At 43.4% G+C, this 26177-nt stretch overlaps 7 protein-coding genes across 8 annotated transcripts in view; 3 read left to right on the forward strand and 4 right to left on the reverse strand.

The window, feature by feature from the left end:
* Positions 1-4705, forward strand: part of svep1 (sushi, von Willebrand factor type A, EGF and pentraxin domain containing 1) — a 75139-nt gene extending 70434 nt beyond the window's left edge. The window contains exons 45-49 of one of the 2 annotated variants that reach the window (XM_068728342.1): positions 571-741; positions 2208-2303; positions 2893-2988; positions 3117-3210; positions 4421-4705. In XM_068728342.1, the coding sequence (XP_068584443.1) occupies positions 571-741; positions 2208-2303; positions 2893-2988; positions 3117-3210; positions 4421-4451 (488 nt within the window). In that variant the 3' untranslated portion in view covers positions 4452-4705. The remainder of the gene's footprint in view (positions 1-570; positions 742-2207; positions 2304-2892; positions 2989-3116; positions 3211-4420) is intronic. The other variant, XM_068728343.1, reaches the window with a different exon arrangement.
* Positions 4706-4793: 88 nt separating this feature from the next.
* LOC137885976 (thioredoxin-like) lies at positions 4794-7585 on the reverse strand. Its single transcript, XM_068728346.1, has 5 exons — positions 7027-7585; positions 6635-6739; positions 6312-6377; positions 5229-5294; positions 4794-5091 (listed from the first exon to the last, which is right to left on the reverse strand). The coding sequence occupies exons 1-4, from the start codon at positions 7150-7152 to the stop codon at positions 5274-5276; spliced, it is 318 nt and encodes a 105-aa protein (XP_068584447.1). The 5' UTR covers positions 7153-7585; the 3' UTR covers positions 4794-5091; positions 5229-5273.
* An 87-nt stretch (positions 7586-7672) lies between these two features.
* Positions 7673-10960, reverse strand: LOC137885975 (thioredoxin-like). The gene is made up of 6 exons (XM_068728344.1): positions 10929-10960; positions 10756-10840; positions 8655-8759; positions 8332-8397; positions 8027-8092; positions 7673-7858 (listed from the first exon to the last, which is right to left on the reverse strand). The coding sequence occupies exons 1-6, from the start codon at positions 10943-10945 to the stop codon at positions 7793-7795; spliced, it is 405 nt and encodes a 134-aa protein (XP_068584445.1). The 5' UTR covers positions 10946-10960; the 3' UTR covers positions 7673-7792.
* A 745-nt stretch (positions 10961-11705) lies between these two features.
* LOC137885960 (thioredoxin-like) lies at positions 11706-14341 on the reverse strand. The gene is made up of 5 exons (XM_068728327.1): positions 14215-14341; positions 13022-13126; positions 12687-12752; positions 12196-12261; positions 11706-12078 (listed from the first exon to the last, which is right to left on the reverse strand). Exons 1-5 carry the CDS (start codon positions 14245-14247, stop codon positions 12013-12015), a joined length of 336 nt encoding a protein of 111 aa, XP_068584428.1. The 5' UTR covers positions 14248-14341; the 3' UTR covers positions 11706-12012.
* A 981-nt stretch (positions 14342-15322) lies between these two features.
* LOC137885892 (prostaglandin reductase 1-like) lies at positions 15323-19274 on the reverse strand. The gene is made up of 9 exons (XM_068728220.1): positions 19195-19274; positions 18371-18496; positions 18229-18274; positions 18064-18123; positions 17437-17604; positions 16719-16992; positions 16293-16398; positions 15855-15973; positions 15323-15766 (listed from the first exon to the last, which is right to left on the reverse strand). The coding sequence occupies exons 2-9, from the start codon at positions 18474-18476 to the stop codon at positions 15656-15658; spliced, it is 990 nt and encodes a 329-aa protein (XP_068584321.1). The 5' UTR covers positions 18477-18496; positions 19195-19274; the 3' UTR covers positions 15323-15655.
* Positions 19275-19410: 136 nt separating this feature from the next.
* Positions 19411-23756, forward strand: haus3 (HAUS augmin-like complex, subunit 3). The gene is made up of 6 exons (XM_068728237.1): positions 19411-19466; positions 20624-21641; positions 21777-21986; positions 22083-22315; positions 22536-22818; positions 23100-23756. Exons 2-6 carry the CDS (start codon positions 20643-20645, stop codon positions 23325-23327), a joined length of 1953 nt encoding a protein of 650 aa, XP_068584338.1. The 5' UTR covers positions 19411-19466; positions 20624-20642; the 3' UTR covers positions 23328-23756.
* Positions 23757-23965: 209 nt separating this feature from the next.
* The window catches only part of poln (polymerase (DNA directed) nu), a 35556-nt gene continuing 33344 nt past the window's right edge, over positions 23966-26177 (forward strand). Inside the window, 4 exon segments of the mRNA XM_068728140.1 lie at positions 23966-24092; positions 24251-24335; positions 24645-25004; positions 25142-26156. Coding sequence (XP_068584241.1) covers positions 23966-24092; positions 24251-24335; positions 24645-25004; positions 25142-26156 — 1587 coding nt within the window.

A 26177-nucleotide genomic window follows, 5' to 3' on the forward strand; every position in this document is an offset into this window, starting at 1 on the left:
GGCAACCTTTGTCACATAATCCTCTGATCTTTCTTGCGTGCAGTTGTCCTGAATATGCAGCACAATTGTGCTCACGTTGCTATGGCTCATTGTTTGTATTTGCATGGTGTTTGTTCTCTTATATGCATGTTCCCTCTAATCCTTTTAGTCCTTTTTTTTTTGTGGTTTTTAAGAGGTAGTCCACCGACTGTCAACCACGCAACTGAAGTATCTGGCATATTTGGATATTTTGCATGAATGAGGGACATCAGGGAACACAGCTTGATTTCATCCAATGGACACAGATGTATTTCTCTGCAGTGCACAATTTCATATTCAATATGTTTTCATTGCTACAGAAGGGTTAGAGAAAATAACAGTAACACCTTACGATACGATATAGAAGTCCCACAAACACACAGATTCCTGGAAACTCATATTACAAATTTTTTTTGTTAACACCACGACACAATTTTCCTCTGTGCTCAAACCGAATATTTTGAGGTAAAGCAGGTCATTAAAGTAGCAGCATGTTGAGGCAGACACGAAAACGTGTAGTGAGTAACCCGTGGGTCGTTCCATCCGGTACAGGGGTGTCCTGTGGCCCCCCCCTCCACGTGGCCAATGGGGTGGTGCGGGGGGCGGTGTTCCAGTTTGGGGACGTGGCCGCGTACTCGTGTTTTGGCGGCTACGCCATGGAGGGCGTCGGAAGGAGCAGGTGTCTGGAGAACGGCACCTGGACGCCGCCTCCCACATGCAGAGGTAGAGAGAAAACTCCTCTGTGTTCGACAGATGGGACGCTCCTCTTTCTCAGGACACTTCCTGCTTCCTCTGACTGTCCCCTTTTTTTTTTTTTAGCAGCATGACCTCATGCTGCTTATCCGCTTTTCAACTCTTCTCTGGACTGCTCGTACTCAACAGACACATTTCTCTGGATGGTATTAACATCTCTGTGAATGCTCTCTCCGTCCTCTGATGTCTACTCCTACTGGTTTTAGTCGCCAAGAAATCTCGCCGCGGGTTCTTTGTGCCTTTCCCTCATCATTGGGAAAGGATACGTTTCAAACGTTCAACCTAAAAAAGGCAGCTTCACCACAGAGCCTCTTCCCCCTGACTGTACCATGACCGATGCCTCTTCCTGTGTCGTCATATAGGAGTACTTTACACAACCAGCCCCCATTGAAGGAAGACTAAAACCCTGTCATGTTAGGACCGCTAGAAAGTCTCAGTTCTTAAAGGGCTTGGCATCTCAGGGGCTGTTCTATTGCAGATTTGGTGTATTTTTTTTTTTAGGTTTAAGATACGTTGTGTGGATTAGACGGAGTGAGAAATTCCGTTCCACAATCAGCACAATCATGCAAGACTATGAAGTGAACTGTGTGTAAAGAGCAACATGTAAGAAAGGAGCTGTAATTTGAGCAGGAAACAACTGTGACCTGTTGACTCCGACCCGTCTGTGGTTCATACAACAAGTTGACTCTGAGCAGTGAACATCACAGACTGACACAGTTTACAAAAAAGGATGCAGATGACAAATCAGAGCTTCATGTTTATGAGCTTCTTCCCGTCGCTGCAAAGTTTTCCAGAGAAAGAAAAAACGGCAGCAGATCTCATGCAACGTGAAATTCAATACTAGAAATAAAGGCTGGATCCAGATGAACTTTTTATGTTCCGGTCAGACACACACACACACACACACACACACACACACACACACACACACACACACACACACACACACACACACACTCTCTCTCTCTCTCTCTCTCTCTCTCTCTCTCTCTCTCTCTCTCTCTCTCTCTCTCTCTCTCTCTCTCTCTCTCTCTCTCTCTCTCTCTCTCTCTCTCTCTCTCTCTCTCTCTCTCTCTCTCTCACACACACACACATTCAGGGGGTTGCTGATAACGTCTTTGATGAGTTTGCGTTGAGGAATTTAATCAGCTGTTCGTGCTCTGGTGCATGAAGTTGTTGTTGTTGTTGAAACTGTTGTGTCCTCTTATTCGCTGGAAAGGGTTGAATATTGATGATTGTGTGTGTGTGTGTGTGTGTGTGTGTGTGTGTGTGTGTGTGTGTGTGTGTGTGTGTGTGTGTGTGTGTGTGTGTGTGTGTGTGTGTGTGTGTGTGTGTGTGTGTGTGTGTGTGTGCGCGCGCGCGCGTGTGTGAGAAGCATAAAAATGTGACTTTTTCTACATATAGAACGTACGTTTTGTGTGTGTCCTCTCCCTCAGCGGTGTGTTGGTTGCACTGCCAGAACGGAGGTGTGTGTCAGCGGCCCAACACCTGCTCCTGCCTCGAGGGCTGGATGGGTCGACTTTGTGAGGAGCGTAAGTATCCTTAAGTTACAAACTCACTCGAACGGGCGAGTCTGAACCCAAGCAGCTTGCCAAGCAGGTTTTTTTTAACAGGCAGTGGTGACTGAAGATTCCCATAATGGAGTGGATAGCTGTTTTCAGCTGAGGCATGGAGAGGCATTCTGTGTGTCAGACCGTGTGTTGACATTTTGACTCAAAAGCAGCAGAGATATGTTCATAGGTTTCTTGGAAATAAGTAATTCAGCTTGAAAAAAAAAAAAATGTAACATTTAAAATTGAAGTAGTTGCCTGTTTTCTTTGTTTTATATTGGGAGTTTTTTCCCTCATCTTCCCCAAAAATAGAGCTATTTGTTTTTGCCTTTACTGTACAAAACAAACTAAGGACTGGGGCTTTAAAGTCCAACTACTACGGTGACTGTCCTCTTCACACAGCCACCGGATTGTCCTCTTGAAACAAAAACCTGCTTCTCTCAAGCCTGCGGCCACGAAGATCTGGAGTTTCAAAAGTGTCTCAAATGTTTTTGCTGTCAACAAAGAGAGAGAGAGAGAGAGCGGGTGGACGGGTGACCTTAAATGACTCCTCTGTCCTCTTCAATAACAGCGATCTGCATCCTGCCGTGCCTGAATGGAGGCCGCTGTGTGGCACCGTACCAGTGCGAGTGTCCCACCGGGTGGAGCGGCACACGCTGTCACAGTGGTGAGTTCACGTGCGAGTCGGTGATGGTTTCACTCGTTTAGGCCGATGTGTCCTGAGGGAATGTAGTGACACCGGTATCAGAAACTCGTGGGTACAGGGATGCTGACTGTGCTGTTTTGGATCCACAGCTGTGTGTTCATCACCTTGTCTGAACGGAGGCCGATGCATCAGGCCGAACAGATGTCACTGCAGTCCCGGGTGGAGCGGACACGACTGCTCCAGGTGATTAGAGACGAGACAAACAAAAACGTTCTTTGATTACATTTATTAAAAGGCAGAAGGTAACTGTTATTGTATTGTATTATTTTGTGTATTTCTTACAAGAACATCAGGGATTATTTTGTGTCACTTATGTCATGTTCTGAGAAATAACTTAGATTAAAGTCGGAAATTTACGAGAAACAAAATTGGATATTCTCTGAGATTTAAGATGTAAAATTTCGAGAAATAAACTAATTTATTAGAAAAAAACTTGATTGTTCATTAAAGATTATAAAGTCACACATTTGCATAAATAACCTCTGAGATGAAAGACACAAATCCAGGAGAAGCTAAATAGAGGTTGGGTTTTTTTGGTCAAGGATCCACCTCATCACACCGCAGACGCTTTTTATATTTTGGGATGTAATTTGATTAGGGATTTAGCAATAAGGAAATATTGAATCACAATGTTCTCATTAGCATCCAGACTTTAAAGAGACATTGCAGTGAATTGGGCCTTTTTTTAGAAGAAAACTAGATACTCATTTGATTTTATCTTGTAACTTTACCACTTTAATCTCAGAAAATATAACATTTGCAACTTTTTTTTCTTGGTTCGTCTCTGTAATTATTATTTTGTTATTCCTACAATGGCTCTAATACGCTGTCGTACAAATGAAATGGCCAGTTGAAAGACAGCTGCTTCGACTAACATGAAAACACGCATCGGCATACACACATTTATTGATGAATGTAAATCCTTCTGGCTTCAATTCAAACGTGTATCGGATAGTTTACATCTTCAGCTGTCGTCTTCCATCATTGCACGCTGCAGTCCCTCATGCTCTCCTCTTTTGTGCACTAAACAAATGAGCTTTGCAGGAAGTCCCGTGGTTTCCTGAGTCATCCACCAACCACCTAACCCTTTATGTATCCATGCAAATTATAAAACCGGTTTCCTTGTGAACATCTTAGGACAGGATACACAGAAGCACGCACGTCCACACGATAAGTACTGGGTGCTGGACACAGAAGAATGTTAAACACAGAAATAAGAGGGAACATTATCCAGTGTGAACTCCAGTGAGATACTAGTGTGCATATAAAGCATTCTGGGTAATCAGTAGTGAGTCATCTTTACTTGGTAATAAAGTTTCATTTACTTTGTCGTATTGTGACCGTTTGGTAAAAAGGAGCTACAGACTAAGCCTGGTTCACTTTCTCTCTGCAGGAAAAGGAAACCGGGATACTATCACTTCTGAAGGCTCCGTGTGAATCGTCTCATGAAGGGAATTCTTGTACAGTAAAGTGACACACTTGTAAAGCATTCATGCTCATCTCCGCAGAAGGCAAAGAACCATTTTGTAAAATAAAGCTGTATTTTTTCATATAGAGACTCGACAGTATTAAACATATGCTGCTATATACTTGTACGATGTGTAAAAACTATTGATGTGATTGTCCCAATGTATATGTGTAAACTATTCTCACATTTGTATTAAAGCATAAAATACCAGTCAACGCCGTTCCTTTAAATATCGGAGTCTTTGCACTTTCAGCAGGAGGTTGTGTTTACAATGTGAATAAGAAGAGGACACAGTTCCTGGAACTCATCGTCATTTATTAAATCCACCGTGTTGAACACAACGTACAAAAGAAAGTTCAGGAGCAAAAGCCAATCTCATATAAAACAGAATTAAAAGTGGTCATCGGGTTTTATTCAGCCAGTCAAGACGCTGAACAGGACGAAGAGGACGTCACCAACACGTGATGAGTGGAAGTCATGACCGGAGCCTTGATGATACGATGAGGGACACTGGATTGGTCGGCGGGACTTTATGTTCTCCACTTGTCCAGTGTTGTAAGCAGCGTATCAACGTCAGCGCCGAAGGACTCGTCCACCTGAAAGACGGGAGAGTTAAAGACGGCACCTTTTAAATTCAATCACATTAGAAGCATTTGATTTTCAGACAAAGAAAACAAAATTGAAATCCAAGAAAACGGGTTAAAATACCCCCCCCCCCCATTTTCATGCTTACCATTTGTCCATTTTTGTAAAATAGGAAGGTGGGCATGCAGCTGACTTAGTATTCTTCAGCGACCTCCTGAAAAGAGCAAAAAAGGAAGAACAGTAAGATGGATGGGCGGAGTCAGAAAACACTGCTACCTCCTGACTGGGATGAGACCCCCCCCCCCCCCCCCAAAAAAAAAAAAAAAAAATTCCTTTACAACTCCAAAAGATGGTTTGTTGATATTTTGGACATGCGAGGGTCTTTGTACTTACGGCGGTTGTAGTAAACTGAAGAATTTAAAGCATTCCTAGTATGTTTAATAACACCCCTAGTGGTGGATATCTTATGCCAATGTTTATTTATAAGTTTTAAGCCAAAGATATTATTATATAAAATGTCATAACATGTTTAATTGTAGAAGTGTCAAACCATAAAAGCATAACCATTGAATATAAAGGTAAAGTGTTGAGCCGTGAGGGAGAGACGGGGACCTTTTGAGATGAGCCTTTCAGATTCATAAACGACCGTATGGTGATGAGTTTGAAGAGGCCGGCTGCAGGAATGTGAGGAGGTGTGAACAGTGGGGGAAGGAGACGTGTTGATCAAGCAGAGATGTTGATGATTACAGCCCTGTGGAACTTTAGATGAGGCCAAGGAGGTCAACCAGGAGTGGACACTGTCCGAAGCCAGGAGGGGACAGTTGGATTTCAGCCAATCACGGAGCTGATAATGGACTTTTACAGTTTCAGGAGGAGACTGTAGAGTATGAGACATTGTTGCCGAGGATCTCTCTGGAGTTATCGACGCTGCCATACAGTAAACCAGGGGACTGGGCTGCTGGGTGGAGCGTGATTTAACTCTGATCCGCGGAACATATTCTATCGATAGTGTACTTCAGTTTGTAATTGTTTAGCTTCCGTTAGTTATTAAATACTTTTTGATTGTAAATCGGAACCAGCTGGTTATTTGATACGGCTCTGCTGACGAAAAAGTACAGTAGAGAGCGAGACCTGCAGCCTTCTATAGCGAGAGAGGTAGAATCCCAACAAAACCAACTGGTGCGTCAGACTTAAAAACATGACAAGTGAAATGAAAACAGAAGACACTTACAGCAGCTTCTTCCACGTCCACCTTCATGAAAACCACGTTCTTGTTCTCAGGCTTTGACACCAGTTCCTGAAAGAGAGTCGATCGATGAGCATTAATGATCAAAATGAACGTGCAGGACGCCTGCTGTCATGTTCTGAAATCCAGACTAATGAAAAGTGACCAACACACTCTTTTACTGGCTTGAAATGATTCCAGATTAAAAAGGATTTGTAAAAAATCAAGTGTTCTCCTCCCTTAAGACAAATTCATTAGAGTCTGAAAACAACAAACATGATCTCAACTGTGGTGTTAACAATACCTGAATGGCCAAATTGTCCACTTACATGAAATGTAGGAGCGATCTCTATGCAGGAGTCACACCAGGTGGCTGTGAAGTCCACCACAACCAGCTTGTCTCCAGCATCCTTCAGCATCTGCTTGAACTCAGCCTGCAGAAAATGAAACAACAAACAGAAGACATATATTCTTCGATATATATTTATATTGTACATAGTAATTCAATGTTTGTGCTTAGTTTCTCTGTGTCCTTAATGTCCTTGTTTTTATACGTTTCTTGTTTATTTGTATATTCTATGTTTGTACGTTAAGAGCAACGTGTAAACCGGAGTCAAATTCCTTGTACACGTCCGCATACCTGACCAATAAAGCCGATTGTGATTAACACTACGTCTTACAAGAACGACGAACGCTGCAAAATGAACAACATACGACTTACCAAATCGGCCACTTCTTTAATGGTGTTTGCCATCTTGTGAGCGTGTCTCGAGGTGAACACCAAGTATCCAAGTTTGTGACTCCCTCTAAAGAGGACGAGACGCGGCGTTTTATATGGCGGCTGCATGTAAATTCAGGAGTGGCCGCAGACACACCTACACATTGTTTTCATACCTCTTCCTTGTGTTCATAGAAATTATAAAACAGGTTTCCTTTTGAACTTCTTAAGTTTACACAGAAGAACGCACGTCCACACGATAGATACTAGACAGAAAAGTGTGTTAAACACAGAAAACTTAGAGGAAGCTTTTGTCATATTCAGTGTATTCAGTCAACCCTTTCATAAAAAGGGGTTCAGACTAACTTGTAAAGCATTCATGCTCATCTCCGCAGAAGGCAAAGAACCATTTTGTAAAATAAAGCTGTATTTTTTCATATAGAGACTCGACAGTATTAAACATATGCTGCTATATACTTGTACGATGTGTAAAAACTATTGATGTGATTGTCCCAATGTATATGTGTAAACTATTCTCACATTTGTATTAAAGCATAAAATACCAGTCAACGCCGTTCCTTTAAATATCGGAGTCTTTGCACTTTCAGCAGGAGGTTGTGTTTACAATGTGAATAAGAAGAGGACACAGTTCCTGGAACTCATCGTCATTTATTAGATCCACCGTGTTGAACACAACGTACAAAAGAAAGTTCATCGTATCGACGGTGGCGTTGATAGGATGAGGGACAGTGGATTGGTCGGTGGGATTTTATGTTCTCCACTTGTTCAGTGTTGCAAGCAGCTTTTGCTTGTCAGCGCCGGAGAACTCGTCCACCTGAAAGACAGGAGAGTTAAAGACGGCACCTTTAATAAATAGATCACTGATCAAATTCATTCACGTTAAAAGCATTTTCAGACAAGGAAAAAAAATTGAAATCCAAGAAAACTGGTGAATTCCACAGATACTCCTAAATACCCCCCCCCCCCCCATTTTCATGCTTACCTTTTTTCCATTTTTGTAAAAGTGGAAAGTGGGCATGGATGTGATTTTGCATTCTTTACTGACGTCCTGAAAAGAGAAAAAAAGGAACAACAGTAAGATGGAGTCAGAAACACTGCTACCTCCTGACTGGGATGAGACCCCCCCCCCCCCCCCCCAAAAAAAAAAAAATCCTTTACAACTCCAAAAGATGGTTTGTTGATATTTTGGACACGCGAGGGTCTTTGTACTTACGGCGGTTGTAGAAAAACCAACTGGTGCGTCAGACTTAAAACATGACAAGTGAAATAAAAACAGAAGACACTTACATCAGCTTCATCCACGTCCACCTTCAAGAAAACCACGTTCTTGTTCTCAGGCTGTGAGGCCAGGCCCTGAAAGAGAGTCGATCGATGAGCATTAATGATCAAAATGAACGTGCAGGACGCCTGCTGTCATGTTCTGAAATCCAGAATTATGAAAAGTGACCAACACACTCTTTTACTGGCTTGAAATGATTCCAGATTAAAAAGGATTAGTAAAAAATCAAGTGTTCTCCTCCCTTAAGACAAATTCATTAGAGTCTGAAAACAACAAACATGATCTCAACTGTGGTTTTAACAATACCTGAATGGCCAAATTGTACACTTACATGAAATATAGGGCCGATCATTTTACAGGGGCCACACCAGGTGGCTGTGAAGTCCACCACAACCAGCTTGTCTCCAGCATCCTTCAGGATCTGCTTGAACTCAGCCTACAGAAAATTAAACAAACAGAAGATGATCAAGCTGTGATGCAAGGGCGTCGTTAGGCACATTTTAGGGGGACTGAAGCCCCCCTAAAATGTTCTTCAGCCCCCCCAAACAATTTGGCATTATTGGCTTTAAAAAAAAATATATATATATATATAGTTATGTATGTATGTATATATATATATATATATATATATATATATATATATATATATATATATATATATATATATATATAACATGCTACATATGTGCGTGCGTTCTGGTTTGTATGTTTTCTCTTCAAATTACAATCCAACAGCCCATCATCATACTGAACTATTATTCTCGGGCACTAGGACCTTGGGGAGGCTGCTGCGCTGGCTTTCTCACTCTGCCAAGTAACGTCTCTCGTCAAAGACAGCCAGGATTATAGCCAAGGAGTTTAATTAACGTTAGCTCAAAGTAAATGATGCACGGAGTGAAATTGTAAGTGCAGGTAGTTACAGAATGTGTCCATCTGTAGTTGTTAACGATTGTTACCTGCTTACATTTAGGTTTACTTGAGGAAAATGAAAGGGAGTATTGTAATGGGCTATGTTAACACTAAGCTAGTTAGCTAGCTAGCTATTTTGTTAGAAACTGTCTCCAGTGAGCAAGAGTGAACGAGCGAATTCAAAATACAAGAAATAACTATCGACATCTCTCTATTCTTTGCATTAATATATCTCTCTAGTATTTCGAAACAATAATATCAGTCCCTATAGAATGTTGTTTATAATCAGTTAATGGCATATTTGACACTGAACTAGTTCATCTTTATCTCAGTGATAGTGTCCAAATGAGCATAAAATATCACTGGTATGTAAAAACTACACGGACAATAAAATAGATGTAAATGTTGATCAAAATCTTGTTCCCTTCTCCTCATAATAAAACAAGAAAACAACTCAAAAGTTGACACCGTCAGGTCCATTCTCCATCCATTGTGTGCGGTCCCTTTAAGAATCAGGATTTGGGAGTGACGCGGATATGAAAGCTAGTTTATCCGTCTTTCCTTTACAAGCAGGAACATTATTTCTCTCTCTTTATTTGAGAAAAGTTCATATTTGTGTTGTCAAATTTCACTATGACCCTGAAATTCTGTCTCTTGTGTTGTCATATACTGAATGCAAGCATAACTACAGAGCAAAATCACACTGTTTCTGATTGAAACAATCTATGAACTGTCTGAAACAATGGATATCCGCGCCCCGAAAAAAAAAATTGCTGCGCGCTGTGCGCACAAACATGCCCCTCCCCTTGGGGCTAAGCCCCCCCCCCCTTTCTTTGAATCCTAGAAACTCCCCTGCTGTGATGTATTAACTAACCTGAAGTACTAAAATATATATATATATATATATATATATATATATATATATATATATATATATATATATATATATATATATATATATATATATATTGTTGATATGCAATTTGTTTAACTTTTTGCTGCAGTTATTTATTTGGTCAGTGGTCAAATGCAAAACCAAACCATTCCATTCATTATATCTGAAAGCTTTCACTTTCAGTCGGTCAGGGTTTTGGGGGAAACTAGTAGGGTGTGGACCCACGCGCAGAGAGACCCGAGAGCAGAAGGATCGGCTCCAGCTCCGGAAGTACAGCCTCAGCGCTCTGTCCGCCAAACCCACCAGACAGGAGCAGCTTCTCTCCACTGGCCGTCACTCATGAACACTCAATCAGACAAACTGCACTAATATCCCCAATTCATCGTTCTTTATATATTGTAGATAGTAATCCAATGTTTGTGCTTAGTTTCTCTGTGTCTTTAATGTCCTTGTTTTTATACGTTTCTTGTTTATTTGTATATTCTATGTTTGTACGTTAAGAGCAACGTGTAAACCGGAGTCAAATTCCTTGTACACGTCCGCATACCTGACCAATAAAGCCGATTGTGATTAACACTACGTCTTACAAGAACGACGAACGCTGCAAAATGAACAACATACGACTTACCAAATCGGCCACTTCTTTAATGGTGTTTGCCATCTTGTGAGCGTGTCTCGAGGTGAACACCAAGTATCCAAGTTTGTGACTCCCTCTAAAGAGGACGAGACGCGGCGTTTTATATGGCGGCTGCATGTAAATTCAGGAGTGGCCGCAGACACACCTACACATTGTTTTCATACCTCTTCCTTGTTTTCATGCAAGTTGCAAAACAGGTTTCTTTTTTTTTTAACTTATTAAGGGTACACAGAAGAACGCACGTCCACACGATAAGTACTGGGTGCTGGACACAGAAGAATGTTAAACAGAAATTAGAGGGAACATTATCCAGTGTGAACTCCAGTGAGATACTAGTGTGCATGTAAAGCATTCTGGGTAATCAGTAGTGAGTCATCTTTACTTGGAATGGAAAAAACCTGTGATCCTAAATGTTGAGTAATAAAGGTGATAGGGAGTAGACAGTATCGAGTTTTGAATCTGTAGCACAATCATGAGCCTTTAGTAATAGTTTAATTTACTTTGTCGTATTGTGACCGTTTGGTAAAAAGGAGCTACAGACTAAGCCTGGTTCACTTTCTCTCTGCAGGAAAAGGAAACCGGGATACTATCACTTCTGAAGGCTCCGTGTGAATCGTCTCATGAAGGGAATTCTTGTACAGTAAAGTGACACACTTGTAAAGCATTCATGCTCATCTCCGCAGAAGGCAAAGAACCATTTTGTAAAATAAAGCTGTATTTTTTCATATAGAGACTCGACAGTATTAAACATATGCTGCTATATACTTGTACGATGTGTAAAAACTATTGATGTGATTGTCCCAATGTATATGTGTAAACTATTCTCACATTTGTATTAAAGCATAAAATACCAGTCAACGCCGTTCCTTTAAATATCAGAGTCTTTGCACTTTCAGCAGGAGGTTGTGTTTACAATGTGAATAAGAAGAGGACACAGTTCCTGGAACTCATCGTCATTTATTAAATCCACCGTGTTGAACACAACGTACAAAAGAAAGTTCAGGAGCAAAAGCCAATCTCATATAAAACAGAATTAAAAGTGGTCATCGGGTTTTATTCAGCCAGTCAAGACGCTGAACAGGACGAAGAGGACGTCACCAACACGTGATGAGTGGAAGTCGTGACCGGAGCCTGTGTGGAATAGAGGATCTGATGGCTGCACGACTAGTAACTGGAGTTTCTTATACATGTACAGAGGGAGGCGGTGGCGTCGATACGATGAGGGACAGTGGATTGGTCGGCGGGACTTTATGTTCTCAAAGCATCCAGTTTTGCGAGCAGCGTGTCCATGTTGGCGCCGGAGAACTCGTCCACCTGAAAGACGACGCAGACAGGAGAGTTAACGATGACACGGCACAGCGACCGACATCTTTCTTGTTGCTCCGTGTCGGAGCAACCGTTTACAGCTCTGCTGTATATTTTCATGCTTACCTTTTTCTCATTTTTGTAGAAGTGGAAAGTGGGCATGCAGGTGACCTCGCATTCTTTACTGACGTCCTGAAGAGAGCAAAAAAAGAAAAAAAAAAGAAAAAAAAAAAGGAACAACAGTGAGATGGATGGGCGGAGTCAGAAACACTGCTGCTGGGATGAGACACGAGAGAACTGTTGTGAATCCATACAGAGTCAAGATACTTTAAATAGGATTTTGTTCATCATGTTTGAGCACGGACAGAACAACGTAGCACTTCGGTCACATGAGCCGGCTGAAATGGATTTCATGAATAGTCCACATTGCTTTGAGAATTAATGAAGTGGTAATCCTTCTCTCACAACACCAGACATTCCTTTATGACTCCCAAAAGATGGTTTGTTGATATTTTGGACACACGAGGGTCTTTGTACTTACAGCGGCTGTAGTAAACCAACTGGTTTTAAAACAGACTTAAAACATGACAAGTGAAATAAAAACAGAAGACACTTACATCAGCTTCATCCACGTCCACCTTCATGAAAACCACGTTCTTGTTCTCAGGCTGTGAGGCCAGGCCCTGAAAGAGAGTCGATCGATGAGCATTAATGATCAAAATGAACGTGCAGGACGCCTGCTGTCATGTTCTGAAATCCAGACTTATGAAAAGTGACCAACACACTCTTTTACTGGCTTGAAATGATTCCAGATTAAAAAGGATTAGTAAAAAATCAAGTGTTCTCCTCCCTTAAGACAAATTCATTAGAGTCTGAAAACAACAAACATGATCTTTTCCAACCATTCAACTGTGGTTTTAACAATACCTGAATGGCCAAATTGTCCACTTACATGAAATTTAGGGGCGATCATTTTACAGGGGCCACACCAGGTGGCTGTGAAGTCCACCACAACCAGCTTGTCTCCAGCATCCTTCAGCATCTGCTTGAACTCAGCCTACAGAAAATAAAACAAACAGAAGATGATCAAGCTGTGACGTATTAACTAACCCTGAAGTCAGTTATATCACTGCAAAACAAACATATCAATCATTATAAAATCAGAACGCTTTCACTTTCAGTATGTGTGACTTAGATACACAAAACACTGCAGGTCATTCTATCCACACACACACACACACACACACACACACACACACACACACACACACACACACACACACACACACACACACACACACACACACACACACACACACCTTTCACTTTTAGTCTGTATTAAAAATAGACATTTTGCACAATACTGTGCATTATGGAAGATCCATTGATGCCCTTCCTTTAGTTCTTCCCCTGTCCCATAGCCTTTAACACCAGAGGTAGAATTATGATTATGTTTTTTAATGACTTGATTAGATTGTTAGACAGTCTCCATTTAGAGCTAGCAGTCAGCTACATTTAAAGACAATGCAGGCCCAAAGAGTGGCCATGACAGGTACCAACACAAATCAAATTATCAAATTCACGGTCCTATATAAAGCCACGACTGTGCGCAACAGCTTTTAAACTCATGCGTAAACTACGTAATTATGGTTTCAGAATGGTTATAAAGAACGCAAACTGACGTAAATCCCAGTTTTCACCAACTGAATGCGGCCTACTGTGGATGGCACGCGACTAAACGTTAAACGCCCCGAGGCAATCTGGTGAACCAGCGTTGCCAAGGGCAGCGTAACACTGGTGCTTTGTGGGTAAAGTCATCTGTAACACACCCGTGTGGTGGCAGATAGAGGGTTTCATGTTAAATCACCCATTCATGTAGCATTCAGGGGGAAATCGGAGCCTATAGCTTTACTCTGGGTATTAAGTCATATTTATCCAACTCTCCACCAACGACACATGCTAGAAAAATAGAAAATAAACTCCTAATGTGGAGAACGTGTCACGCGGACACACGCGGGACTGCCCGGTGTGGTCGGTGGAAGCGAAGAATCGACCGTTAGTGGAAAACATCATCAACGTCTTACAATGGCGGCTTTCAACAACGGTCACCGATAGACGTTGCAAAATGAAAGAAATACAACTTACCAAATTTGTCGGTTCCAGAATAGTGTTGGACATTTTGTGAGCGTATCTCGAGGTGATCTAAAAGTAACCAAGTTTGAGAAGTCAGTCGAGGAGAACGAGACGCCGCGCTTTATATGGCAACTGCATCAAGCTACTCAACCTCACTCCGAACCACAGCGGAAATCAGTAAAATAAAAGCTGTTGTAATTGTTACGCCAATGGGTTTATGCTGTGGCTGTGAAATGTGCTTTAATTGCATTTTTATTTCGTACAGATTCCACAATTAATATCCTATTTGTTTTGTTTCTGTATTATGCATTTGAAAGCGTTTTCTAATAAAAACCTTTATTTTGAAGGTTGTCAGTAACGTCATATTTTTCGGTATTGACGGGGTTTTTCCATCCAGCAGCCTAAATAGATGGTGTGTGAATTTACTCATGTAAAATATGCTGTCTCTCGGTGAATTGATATAGTCATTTTATATTTGAATCGTTTGGATGAACATCCGTTAGAGAAAAAGCTGACTTTACACTTGGCGATGATTACTAGTATTTTAATAAACAATTAGGCCTACATTGTCTTGTATGACACTTTGTTCTGTGTATATATGTATTCACTAAAACATATTATTTCAATACTTGCAGAGAAAAAAAAGTTAAGTATTATTTCAAGTCACAATGACTTGACAAATTCTTGGTTTACCGTAAACGACTGAGTCTGCGCAGCTCAATTGCCGTGTAGTATTACACACCAGCGTCCCGTAAGTGACATGCCGTTATTACGTCATCGAGTTGTTTCTCTAAAAGAAAACAAAAACTGAACCCAACATTTTGATACTTTCCGATTTCCAGAAACTAGATTTAAAGGATTTCTTCTTGCAGTAAATCGTGTCCACTTTGCAGTAACAGCTTCACAATAACACCATTGTGGTCACTGGGGCAACACCATTACTGGGAAGTATAATTTTGGGATTGGTCTATCTAACGGACACATGCCTTTTCATTACTGGGTCAGTATAAAATACGCACACCCTTGTAGGAATGCAAACTCCACAGGCTGTAAATACATGACATGCATGAATTAATACCAGATTCAGATGGTGAAAATATGAAAAGATGCCAACAGAACATTTGAAAGAAAGCCCCAAACTTTATTTACTATACAAAAGCTGTCACTAAATGCAAAGCACGTGGTACATTTTGTTTTAGTGAATAATGTACAAATGTATCAGCATCAGATCCACACATCCAGCTTCATAAAACCATCGGAATATTACAGTATGAATGGGACCGTCTAACAATAACTCCTGAACTAATGCTAAACATTATAAATCACATTGTTCGTGTTCATTAGAAAACAACGGGTTAGTTATTAGTCTCTATGGCTAAGTCCTTCATGTATGAATTCTGTAACTACGTGTAGGTTATTAATAATAATACTGATTCTTCTCCGTTGATCCACATCAGACTGCGACAATAGCCTTGCCGATGTTTTCTCCCTGCAGCAACCCCATGAAAGCAGCTGGCATGTTTTCAAAGCCCGTGGTGATGTGCTCCCGACACTGCAGTTTGCCCTGCAGAAGGAATAAAACCACAGAGATTAAGCTGAAGCAGGACCAAAACAGAGCCCAACGTCAGAATACAATGCTTTCAGTCACTAACCTCTTTCAACCATCCCATCAGCCTCTTGAGGGACTCGGGGTGCTTGTGCTGCCACCTGGACTGCAAGAAGCCCTCCATCTTAAGCTGCTTGAAGATCATGGTGAGGTGGGGGTATGGGCCTGAGAGAGAGAGAGAGAGAGAGAGAGAGAGAGAGAGAAAGAGAGAGAGATAGACAGACAGACAAACTTTCAATGGTAGTCCAAGGAAACAATTCTGACAAAGACAAAGGTCTGTTGATCTACTCCAACATTTCAGTAACACAACGTCGCCCTCTAGTGGAGAAATACATTAAAATCATCTGAACATGTGAAGTTGTAAAAGGGTTAAGAACTTAGCAGTTTTAAACTGCATTTGAATGTATTTTTTTTCCCACACAAGCATGTATCAAGTTAAATCAGACAAATAAACATTAAAAGGTTAAGTCGGGATGTTCCACACCTGTCTGGGGCGTGGTGTCATTGTATGTGGAAATAGCTCCACACACGGCTATTCTTCCAAAGTCCTTCATCTGTTGTATGGCAACACTTGAAAACGGGCCTCCAACCTAAAATAAAATAAAAAACAATTGTCAGTTAAACTACTTAAAATAAGAGCAATGATAAAGTTTACACATTTAGCCCACACTGATCACTTTTAAAGCATGTATGGCTCTGGCCCCAAAATAAATAGAGAAGAAATGTTGATCCCTTATAAGCCAGCTCGCATTACTGCTTAATTTTTATTTATTTTATTTATTTGATATTTAATGTGTTATATTAAATTAAATTAAATTAAATTATTTAATTTATTTATTTCATTTATTTATTTTATTTATTCTTGCTCAAGGACACTTTACGGGCGTGGAGCTCCACCACATGTGCTTACATTTTCGAAGAAGCAGTCGTATCCGTCTGGAGAAGCCTTCTTCAGGGCCTCCTCCAGGGAACCAACAGTCTTGTAGTTGAAGGCCTCGTCGAAGCCCAGTTCTTTGAGGAAAGCCACTTTGGCGTCGGAGCCCGCTGAGCCCACCACCTTACAGCCCTTGAGCTTGGCCAGCTGGCCCACCATGGAGCCCACTGCCCCCGCTGCAGCATTCACCAGCAGGGTCTCGCCCTTCTGGAGCCCCAAGACCTCTTCGATCCCGTACAGTGCCGTCAGTCTGCAGAGGAAACGAGAGTTAACCCCAAATGAGCCTCTTTCCACACCGAGGGTATCAGTGTTCGTACGATGACTTCATCTCGCCGGCAGGACAAAACATCTGGAGCTTCGCTTGTTTATTTACTCAAAGAAAGACAGAAGTCAGCTGCTCTGCTCTGCTGAGAGAAACAACTCTGTCCCTTCAACATAAGCAGGGAAATGGAAAAACTTTTCTCTCATTCAACATTTACTCAGGAAGGGTTAGGTATTCCCTTTTCTGCATAGTAGTATAAACATGAGATTAGCCCAAAACAACCTTCTACTTTTAGGTATCAAGCAGCTCAGACAGCTTCCTGTCCGTCACTGTTGTTACAGCTGGAAAAAACAATTAATTGTCTACAGATGTCAGATACAACTCCTCTGCCCTCAATCTCTACCTACAGAGGCCACCTAACATCTGTCCTACCCGGGCATGCCGATGCCACCCAGAGCCAGGGACAAGGAGACGTCCTTTGGCCAGTCGGCCATGATGGGAACGAGGTCCTTCCCGTCACAGACCGCGTGGCTTCTCCAGCCACAGCGACCAACGACATGGCTCCCAACGGGAAACGCTGGATTGTTGCTTTGAATCACTCTACAGGACAAACACACAAAACAAATCCCAACGTCAGTCCAATCAGCGAGCTCATTTAAAGCTGCTACCAACGCTGGCTAAAGCCACACAGATGGATGTCGTGGTATTCTAGACAACAGTATGATGTCGAAACCATGTGGCAGATGTGGATTGTTTCCCTTTTGGCTCATGACGAAGTTAAGAAAATACGAAACACGTGCGTTTCAAACGGACCCCTTTGAGGTTCTTTGAACAGTTTGGAGAGATTCATGTTTATCATCAAAAAACGTTCCCACTGAAACAGATTGGAGCGTCTGAACACTCCGCCAAGAACACTTCAATCGGCCTGCTTTTGCTTTTCAGTCACGGTGACTCAAAGGCTTTTGGTAATTAATAGCAGGTGCAGGACGGGTTTTTGTTTTAAGTAAACATCAGTGTACGCACGGTAAAGACATTCCTGTGTGTGTGTGTGTTCTTTACTTGGCCACTTGAGTTCCAATCATGACATCGCCTTCATTCATGCGAACCCTGCTAAACGGCCTGTAAAGACAAACAGTAGATACGTTATAAATGCATTTGTGGCTCCACGAATGACTTGTTCAAGAGAGCAACAATAATCCTGACGCATTCCTGCTCTTCACTCGCCTCATGTATGGGTCGACGGTGAGAAACACCGCTTCCAAAAGCACCTCTGAAACAAAAAAAGGGAGACGCCAGTGCAAATAAAACAAGAGTACTCTACACCATAACAGACCTTTTCCTCTTCCATAAAAAAAGAAGATCTTACCCCCATCTCTGGGCGCTGGGAGCTCCTCCACCTTGAGCTCAAAGTCGCTGTCCTTCGGGAAGCCGTCGAAGTACTTGGTCAGGGTCCACTTCTTAGCTCGGACCATGATTCTTTGTTTCGGGGCAGCTGTGGGAGACGGAGCAGATGTTCGAGAATTAAACTGACAGGAAGAAGCATTAGTTGCGGCGATGCTGTGCACCACAACACATTTAGGTGTACTAACCGCTTACTAAATAAGTGGATTCAAGTGAAAGTTACAATCACTTTGTCATCAAGGCCTACTTAGAAAGGTGAGAACATTTGCACAAACATAACTCAATACAGGTGCTTATTAAAGCAGCACAAAGTGAAGTGAGCTGTGTTATAACAATTGTATGTGCATTGTTGAAGTGCAGTCAAAATCTGCAATGCAAAGCTGTAATTAAAGAGGAATGTAGCTATTCACCTGCACATACACACGAGCACACACATTTAAAAGACAGGAAGAAGGAAGTCCAATTATTTGATTATAATACAACTCAACCACATTTGACATCATTTGTTTGAAATGGTTTCTCTCTGGAAAACAACGATTCAATGCTTCTTAATACGAGTTATGCACGTGACAGTGAGTACATGTCTACTATGAGATGATATAAATATAACTGCAAGTAAGACAACACGAGTTAATAGTTTTAAAGAGCAAAGAGTATACAATTACAAAGTCACGAGTGGGACGTGAACGTGCCCATATGTTTACTGATGCCACCTCTCCTACACATTAGCAGTTAATCTAGTTCGTTTGAGCACGTTATTTTACATTTAAAGGTCTCTATAGGACTCACCAGTTCTCGTTATCCACAAAGAAATGGAAGAAGTCGTGAAGTCCCTGAGCACAGAGTAACATGAGGATGGGTGGGTTGCCTTGAACGCTCCGAGACAAAAGAAGGCGGGAACCATGCTTCAACCCTTAACCCTGATTGGTTGGGAGTTCAACGCTGCTTTTAGCGTAATGACGGAGCACGTCACGTCGTCCCTACGTCAGTTTAGATGTTTGGCGCGAGCGGACAAACGCCCAAGACTGGACGCCAACAAAACGGGGTTTCTGAATAACATTGTAAGTATCGGAGTGATAGTTGTTTCACTAATTTAACTTTTTTTTTTGCTAAGATAATATACGAATACATTGCTTTCGACACGAGCCATGGCAGTTAGCAGGCTAACTGTACCTACTTTCTAGCGTTTAACGGTAGCGGGCTAGTTAGCTAGCTAACTTAAGATAGCTAACTTATGTAAAGCTAACTGTGGTGACGGACCTGTTTGCATGCAACACACAAGACGGGACAGCGTTACGTCATCTCAGTTAGAATTAACACATCAGCATGTATTTGCAAAAAACCCACGGATAACTGTTTAATGTTGTTATGATATTTAACTGTTTATTCCTACCATTTATAATAGAGAGATATCAATACACTCAAGTCGTCGTGTTCATCATAACTATTAAAGTTTTAAAGAGGAATATCCTGATCAGTTTTTTTTCCTACATTAGGCAACTGCATACTTAGTCTAAATGTTCATATTAAAATAGGTAAGCATTTAATAAAACGTTTTACAGTCCCCATAGTTCTGTATTAAGAAAGTACAAAGTAACTGTTCCCTGTAATGTTTTGTTTACTTCCTTTAGTGGTGACATAATCTATGGAGAAATAAATGTCACTGTCGAGCTAATGTGATGGGACATTTTTGACTAAAAAAGGAGGCTATTATTATGGTCCTGTTGAATTATGTTGTGTTTTACTGACTGAGTGGTGTTTTCTTCTAATATTTATATCAAATCAATTTGAATGGAGTGGTCAATACATTAGAAACTCAATACAATCCAACAGCACCACAAACTACATTTTCCAGAATAACGGTGTCTATAAAATCATTATAACCTTATTGAAGATGAGAGCAAATGTGTTCTGAGGTGTCATTCATTTGATCTGCTGCTGTTTATTTTGTGTGGTTTGTGTTTCTCTCACTATGTTGCATGTTAGGAAATGATTCCAGTGTCTTAACAGAGTTCAGTAGGGTGTTTTATAACAATTGGATTGACTGAAACCAACAAAAAGAGCAGATGTGGCTGTGGCTCTATGTAGCTGATATCATTGATTTCCGAGTGTCTGGATTATCCCTGAATATGCTGTGCTTTATATACTCTCACTCTCTTTGTATTGGTCTTCACCTCATCCTCCACAATCCACATTGTGCTGCTTTGTGACTGAATAGCACAGATCGCTGAACCAACATGTTAAACGGTGGCCAGTTTGTGGAGGCCTTGGGCCGTCTAGGTTATCCCGGTGCAGCATCACTGAAGGCCTCCGACTTCGACTGGCTGTTTGACTGCGCCCCGGAGAACCTTCACTTCTTGCGCTTTGTCTGTCGGACCCTCAACCAGAGCAACGTCCTCACCGCGGAGGAGGCACGTGCCTTTCGGGAGCTACGGAAGTCCGGCAAGCCGTGTCTGGACGAAGCGGCCTTGGGCGAGGTCCTTAAAACCATCGGACCTTTGGATGGGAGCGGTGCAAACATCTTGGGGCCCTCTTCTTCATCCTCCGTGTTTGCAGCCGAGGGGGATGTGTCCGTGGAGGACTTGGAGGCAGAGCTCCAGGCACTGCGTAAAGAAAAAGACCTGAAGCAACGGCGGTATAACCGGTTGCAGGTGGCGGCCACCACCCGTGCAGATGTTGACCTCCGACTTACTGCGGAGCTGGAGAGCGCTGCATATAAGCTAAAAGAGACCAGTGCTTCCATTGGCGCTGAGAATGCTGACACAAACGCTCTCTTACAAAACCTAACGGATGAGGTGAGAACGCTTGCTTCATATCTCCCGGTTCAGCCAGACCCTGTGACCTCACTAAACCCTTCTATCCCCAAAAGCCCCGCTGTCCTCCTCTCTCAGCTGCCCTTGGATCCCTACCTGCACCAGGAGGAGCTCAACACGAAAACACTGGCTGTCTTCACCCAGAAGCATTTCTTCCAGGGCATCTCTGACATTGTTGAGACTTCTTGCTCCGAGCGCTTCCAGCTCCTCGACCTCAGTTCTTGTGAAGAGGGAGAGGACAAAGGGAATGAAGACAAGGGGAGAGGGAGCGAGGAGCAAATGGTGGATGGCAGGAGGACAGAGATGGCCAGACTTCAGTGGTCACATATTGTGGCCCAGCACCAGCTGATGCAGGCCATGGCAGAGGAGAAGAGCGTCATGGCTGGACTGGATTGGCTCTCTGAGAAGTCCTCTCATACCAAGGTAGAGCAAGCAGACGTAAATTGTGAGATTTATTATTTCCTGCAAACAGTATCGCAGCTCTCACAGTGTGTTCAGTTGTTGCTATTCGGTTCCCGTCTCAAGCTCTCCTTCCTAACTATCTCTTCACTCCACCAGAGCATCTCCATGTCCTCGTCGCTGCATGTCCGCGAGGTCGTGTCCAGGAAGGAGCTGCAGGCGGTGGAGGCTGAGCTGGAGGCTCTGCTGCATGGACCGGTACCTGCTGCCCTGAGAGAGTCAGCCAGGCTGCTCAATGTGCCGGTAGTGAGGGGAGACCTGGATCTGCAGCTAGCCAGGCAGAACTACTACACCTCCAGACAGGATCAGGTTAGTTAGCGATATCACCCATTTCATCCCATTTGCTTTTTGTGGAAATATGAATCAGCAGCCACATTAAAACAAATTGTACTTTTGCCCTTTTAGATTAGAGACTACCTACTCCGCCAAAAGGCGTCCTTTGACCTGGTGCTCCTGGGTCAGGAGATGGAGTTGAGGAGGTGGAGGACGTGTCTTCAACAGTTGGAAGACGTAAATAGCAGACTTGTAAAGGAAGGCGAAGCGGCAACCTTCAGAATTGAGTCCCTGGCACACCCTGACCTGGCTATCAACCCCAGGCCTAACCCTATCATCAGCTGCAAGGATGCAGCCTTCAGCAGGTAAGAAGACTCGAGCTGGACTGTAGACTGGGGCTGTCCCAAATACCATTGGCTCTGGAGTTTCGGTAGTAATAAGCAGGGAATATTCGGGGCTTCTGCAGCTGCAGAGCCTAGCTGTACTGTATACTGTGGTGCTATGTTGCTTGCTTTGTGCCCGTGACCCTCTTTGTCCTTACTTAAAAGCTTTGGAGTGTAATCCAGTCCGCACCTCTCTGCTCAGGCTGCTCCAGATCCTCGACCACGACTCAGACCGTGGTCGATCGGAGCCTTTTCGGACGTATGAAGCGCTGGACCACGCCGCTCGCGACCTCGCGGGCAACCTCCAGGTGACCCGAGACGCTCTCGCTGGTGCCGGCCGCCAGCAGGACTACACGGCCGCTCGTCTTTACGCCGACTGTGAGGCGCTCCACGCGGCGACGCACACAGAGCTCCAGCAGCTGATCTTAGGGCCGCAGGTAGGTCCTGGGATCACTGACCAGGAGCTGCTTTGCCCCAATGCACAGGTGGGTTGGTTTCCTTTTGGTTTCTTGCACAGTCACCTCAGTCAGCCTTTCAGAAGCAGTCCTTAATGTGAGTCAGTTCAATTTTAAATGACATCACTATTGGTGAGGGAAGCTGGTAGCACCATATGGTTTTTCTTTTGCACATTTTTCTCAAATATCACAATGTCGGGACTAAAGTATCTTGATAAATTGCCTTATTTGCATAACTAGTTATGTTTGATTCGTATGTGGGCCTACTGGTTTGTGTTCCTTTGTTCATTTCTCTCCCCGTGTCTCTGCAGGAGCTGACGGTGAAGCTCGTGGAAGCAGAGTCTCAGCTGCAGAGTTTGCAGCACGTAATGCAAGAGATCATGTCGGAGGTTAAAGTCAAGCGCTCTCAGCTGGAGCGCAACGCCCTCCTGAGGCGGGAGAGGGAGTTGTACGTCTACTTCCACTTGGATGCCCGGCTGCTGAAGAAAGTAGTGGAAGATCTGGAGGGCAAAATGACTGCGAAGAGAGGGCAACAGTGAGGCCTGCCAGAAGGAACGAGCGGCGCTTATAGACGGCTCAACTTCAACGTACAGTTTCCGTGCTAAAGGAGTCAACCTGCGTTATAAAGCTTGACGATGTCTGATAAGTACGCTGCTTTCAGTGGAGGAGGTTTACTAAGTAAGCCTGGCCCTGGCCCAGTTTCTACAAGTCTGGACTTCCTCAAAATCTGCACCGTCACTGGGTTTGTGCAGGAGACGGAGATCACTCCCTTGAGTCTTCATTTTTGGGACAAAAGTGTGGTTGTATATGAGAAATGCTGCATATGATGATTGAGATTAAAACGTGTTCATTCCAAACAATTTTTACATAAACTAATCAGAGAATTTAGTGTCCTGTGATGTCCTGTAAATACATGTCCTTGTTTTCTTTTTGTCATCAGATAAATAAAGTAAAATGTTGTCTTTGTGGAGGTTTGATTGTGAAAGTTTTGTTTTGTTTCAGACGATTGAAGTCTATTTCTGGAGGGTGATGTGTGTTTTTGAGACCAGTTTAAACCAGATCTGTGTGTAACTGACCCAACTCTTCCCCCCCTTTGTCCCGTTTAGGCCGTTGACAGTTGAAGAGTCGGCTGTCCTTCAGGTACAGAGAGAGTAGCTGGCGTTCTGACAGGGGAGAGATGGAGCAGTCTAGCAGCAGCTTGTACTCGGGACCTCTGTCCCAGGCGGCCCAGAAGATCCTGGCTGTTCTGCGGGCCCAGAGTCTACATGTAGCCAGACGCAACCACAACTACTCCTACCATCAAAGTCAGTCAGGGTGCAAGCATAGAGTATCTTACTTAAGCTTGTTGCAGTACGTCGTGACAAAGAAACAGACTTGGGCGCGTGCTGTATGTGTCGTGTTAAATACTGAGACGTGATGTAGAATTTACAGGTCAGATCTCCTTTTGTTTGGTATGTATTAGTGGAGAGGAGTAACGGCAGCCAGAGGGAGCCGTGGGCTCAGAGCAGCTGGAGCATGAGTCAGGAGGAGAGCAGAGAGACGGACCGGTACGTCGGATTAAGCAGCAGCAGCAGCAGCAACACACCGATATAAAACAACGTGCACTAGTATCCATTTTATTAGCTTAGTATCTCTACTGTGGTCGTTAACGTGAGCCGATTGGTGCAGAAGCATCTTGTCCTGCGGTGTAATCTGCAGCAGTTTAATAGTTCAAACATGGCAGAAGGACCTCACATTAGATTTTGAATGTAATAGTCATGAGTTAATGTTTCTAAATGAGACGTGATTTATATACTGATGCCATAATATAATCTTAAATGTACTTCATGCGAGTGTAAATCCCTTTCGTGGCTCAGGCCGTGGTCCAGTCTCCAGGCGTCCTCCTCTCCCACTTCTCACCACGACGCCTCCGCCCAGCGGCAGAGCTCCCAGACCTCGGCCTGTTATCGGTACTCGCAGACGCCTGACCGCTCCCCGTCAGCCCAGACCTCCTCCTGCCGGGATTCCTCACTCCAAAGGCAGCCGTCTCGTTATCGGGGCTCACAGATTCAGTCCCGCAGAAAGTCCTCCGACCCCGCCGCTCTCCAGTCCAGTCAGACTCTGTCATTCACTCAGCGGGAGGAGAGGGAAGCATCTTCCTCCCATAGAAACAGATGCACCTCCCTGTCCCTCCAAATACCAGAGAGAATCTGTGAACTGGCTACACCATGGAGAAAGTACGTCGCGAAGAAAAAGTGTTCATTTATGTATGCATATAACTTGGAAAGCAGTGTGAAGTTTAGCATGTATTAATGGTTTTGTGAGTGAAAAGCATGCATTATAAATTTGGCACTCTTATCTTTTTCTTTCATAGCTCAACTGAAGAAACCAGGCCGCCTTTCATCCACAATCTTTCTCCAGGCGAGGAGGATCCTGATGAGGTTTTGATCCCCACAAGCGTGCGCCGTAGTGCCCACAGAGAGGGGCATGCATTGGCTTGTTACAGAGCTTCTCCTGGCCTTAAAACAAGCGAAGAGACGGGCGATTACGCGTCAGATGCACAGAAAGGAAACAGAGGTAGCTGGAGTATCCCCAGAGAGAAGCTGAACACTGTAGCTTTGGACAGCCAAGCACAGTGGAGGCTTCCTCTGTTCAACCCTACTGAAGAGGCCATTAGAGGAGCACAAGATGGAGGCATACTGTATCGACAGTCAGAGGAAGAGGGACGGCAAGTAGTGGATTCAGAAAATATGATGCAGGCAGGTACAGCAGAAGGCAGAAGACATGAAATGCAGGATGGAGTAACGTATGAGAGCACCAGTTTAGAGAGGAATTTGAACGTCATGCTTACAAGTGATTTGGACAAAAGCTTCTATTGTTATTCTGAGGTTGCAAAGTCTGGGCAGAAGGAGGATATTGACTTTGAGTACAGAGTTAACACACCTGAACATCCACCTAGCATTGAGGATGAAGAGATTTCTCATACTGGCAGTCCCCAAACAATCTCGGTATCTATAGAAAGGGGACAAGACAAGGTGAGCCAAGCTGAAACCCCTCAGGATGTGAGTCACACTGTGACTGAAGCAGCAGAGGAGCTCCCCACAGAAAACCCACCGATGCAGTGCGAGCCCACCGCCGAGAACCCGGAGAGAAGCACGGAGGAAAGAACGGACGCGAGCACCGAAGAGGAGATGGAGACGGAGCAGCAGCATTGTTCTGATGTCCAGACAGACGATAGAGCGGTCTCTGAGGTACCTGCAGGAGACACTGAGCCACAAGAGAGGGGGGCGGACCGACGTGGGTCTGAGATGCCACCTGTGGACAGCGAGAATGGGAGCACAGCTACAGGTCAGGGCATGGTTACTGATGCTATTCTTGGTTTCTACAAGGTGATCATTTTAGAATTGTTC

Source organism: Cebidichthys violaceus, unplaced genomic scaffold, assembly GCF_023349555.1.
Source record: "Cebidichthys violaceus isolate CVI_PGR_0920_01 unplaced genomic scaffold, fCebVio1.0.p SCAF_41, whole genome shotgun sequence".
NCBI classification, from domain to species: domain Eukaryota; kingdom Metazoa; phylum Chordata; class Actinopteri; order Perciformes; family Stichaeidae; genus Cebidichthys; species Cebidichthys violaceus.

What these genes read in the sequence shown, in the direction of transcription:
- LOC137885976 (XM_068728346.1), bottom strand. Translation starts at nt 7,152, where the DNA reads ATGCAGCCGCCATATAAAACGCCGCGTCTCGTCCTCTTTAGAGGGAGT. An exon ending in TTAAAGAAGTGGCCGATTTG is followed by an intron (nt 6,740 to 7,026) that starts GTAAGTCGTATG and finishes CATTTTCTGCAG; the next exon opens with GCTGAGTTCAAGCAGATGCT. An exon ending in TGGACGTGGAAGAAGCTGCT is followed by an intron (nt 5,295 to 6,311) that starts GTAAGTGTCTTC and finishes TGCTCTTTTCAG; the next exon opens with GAGGTCGCTGAAGAATACTA.
- LOC137885975 (XM_068728344.1), bottom strand. An exon ending in TTAAAGAAGTGGCCGATTTG is followed by an intron (nt 8,760 to 10,755) that starts GTAAGTCGTATG and finishes AATTTTCTGTAG; the next exon opens with GCTGAGTTCAAGCAGATCCT. An exon ending in TGATCGGCCCTATATTTCAT is followed by an intron (nt 8,398 to 8,654) that starts GTAAGTGTACAA and finishes ACTCTCTTTCAG; the next exon opens with GGCCTGGCCTCACAGCCTGA.
- LOC137885960 (XM_068728327.1), bottom strand. Translation starts at nt 14,247, where the DNA reads ATGTCCAACACTATTCTGGAACCGACAAATTTG. An exon ending in TGATCGCCCCTAAATTTCAT is followed by an intron (nt 12,753 to 13,021) that starts GTAAGTGGACAA and finishes ACTCTCTTTCAG; the next exon opens with GGCCTGGCCTCACAGCCTGA. An exon ending in TGGACGTGGATGAAGCTGAT is followed by an intron (nt 12,262 to 12,686) that starts GTAAGTGTCTTC and finishes TGCTCTCTTCAG; the next exon opens with GACGTCAGTAAAGAATGCGA.
- LOC137885892 (XM_068728220.1), bottom strand. Translation starts at nt 18,476, where the DNA reads ATGGTCCGAGCTAAGAAGTGGACCCTGACCAAGTACTTCGACGGCTTC. An exon ending in ACCGTCGACCCATACATGAG is followed by an intron (nt 18,124 to 18,228) that starts GCGAGTGAAGAG and finishes TTGTCTTTACAG; the next exon opens with GCCGTTTAGCAGGGTTCGCA. An exon ending in TGACACCACGCCCCAGACAG is followed by an intron (nt 15,974 to 16,292) that starts GTGTGGAACATC and finishes TCTCTCTCTCAG; the next exon opens with GCCCATACCCCCACCTCACC.
- haus3 (XM_068728237.1), top strand. Translation starts at nt 20,643, where the DNA reads ATGTTAAACGGTGGCCAGTTTGTGGAGGCCTTGGGCCGTCTAGGTTAT. An exon ending in AGAAGTCCTCTCATACCAAG is followed by an intron (nt 21,642 to 21,776) that starts GTAGAGCAAGCA and finishes TCACTCCACCAG; the next exon opens with AGCATCTCCATGTCCTCGTC. An exon ending in TGCTTTGCCCCAATGCACAG is followed by an intron (nt 22,819 to 23,099) that starts GTGGGTTGGTTT and finishes GTGTCTCTGCAG; the next exon opens with GAGCTGACGGTGAAGCTCGT.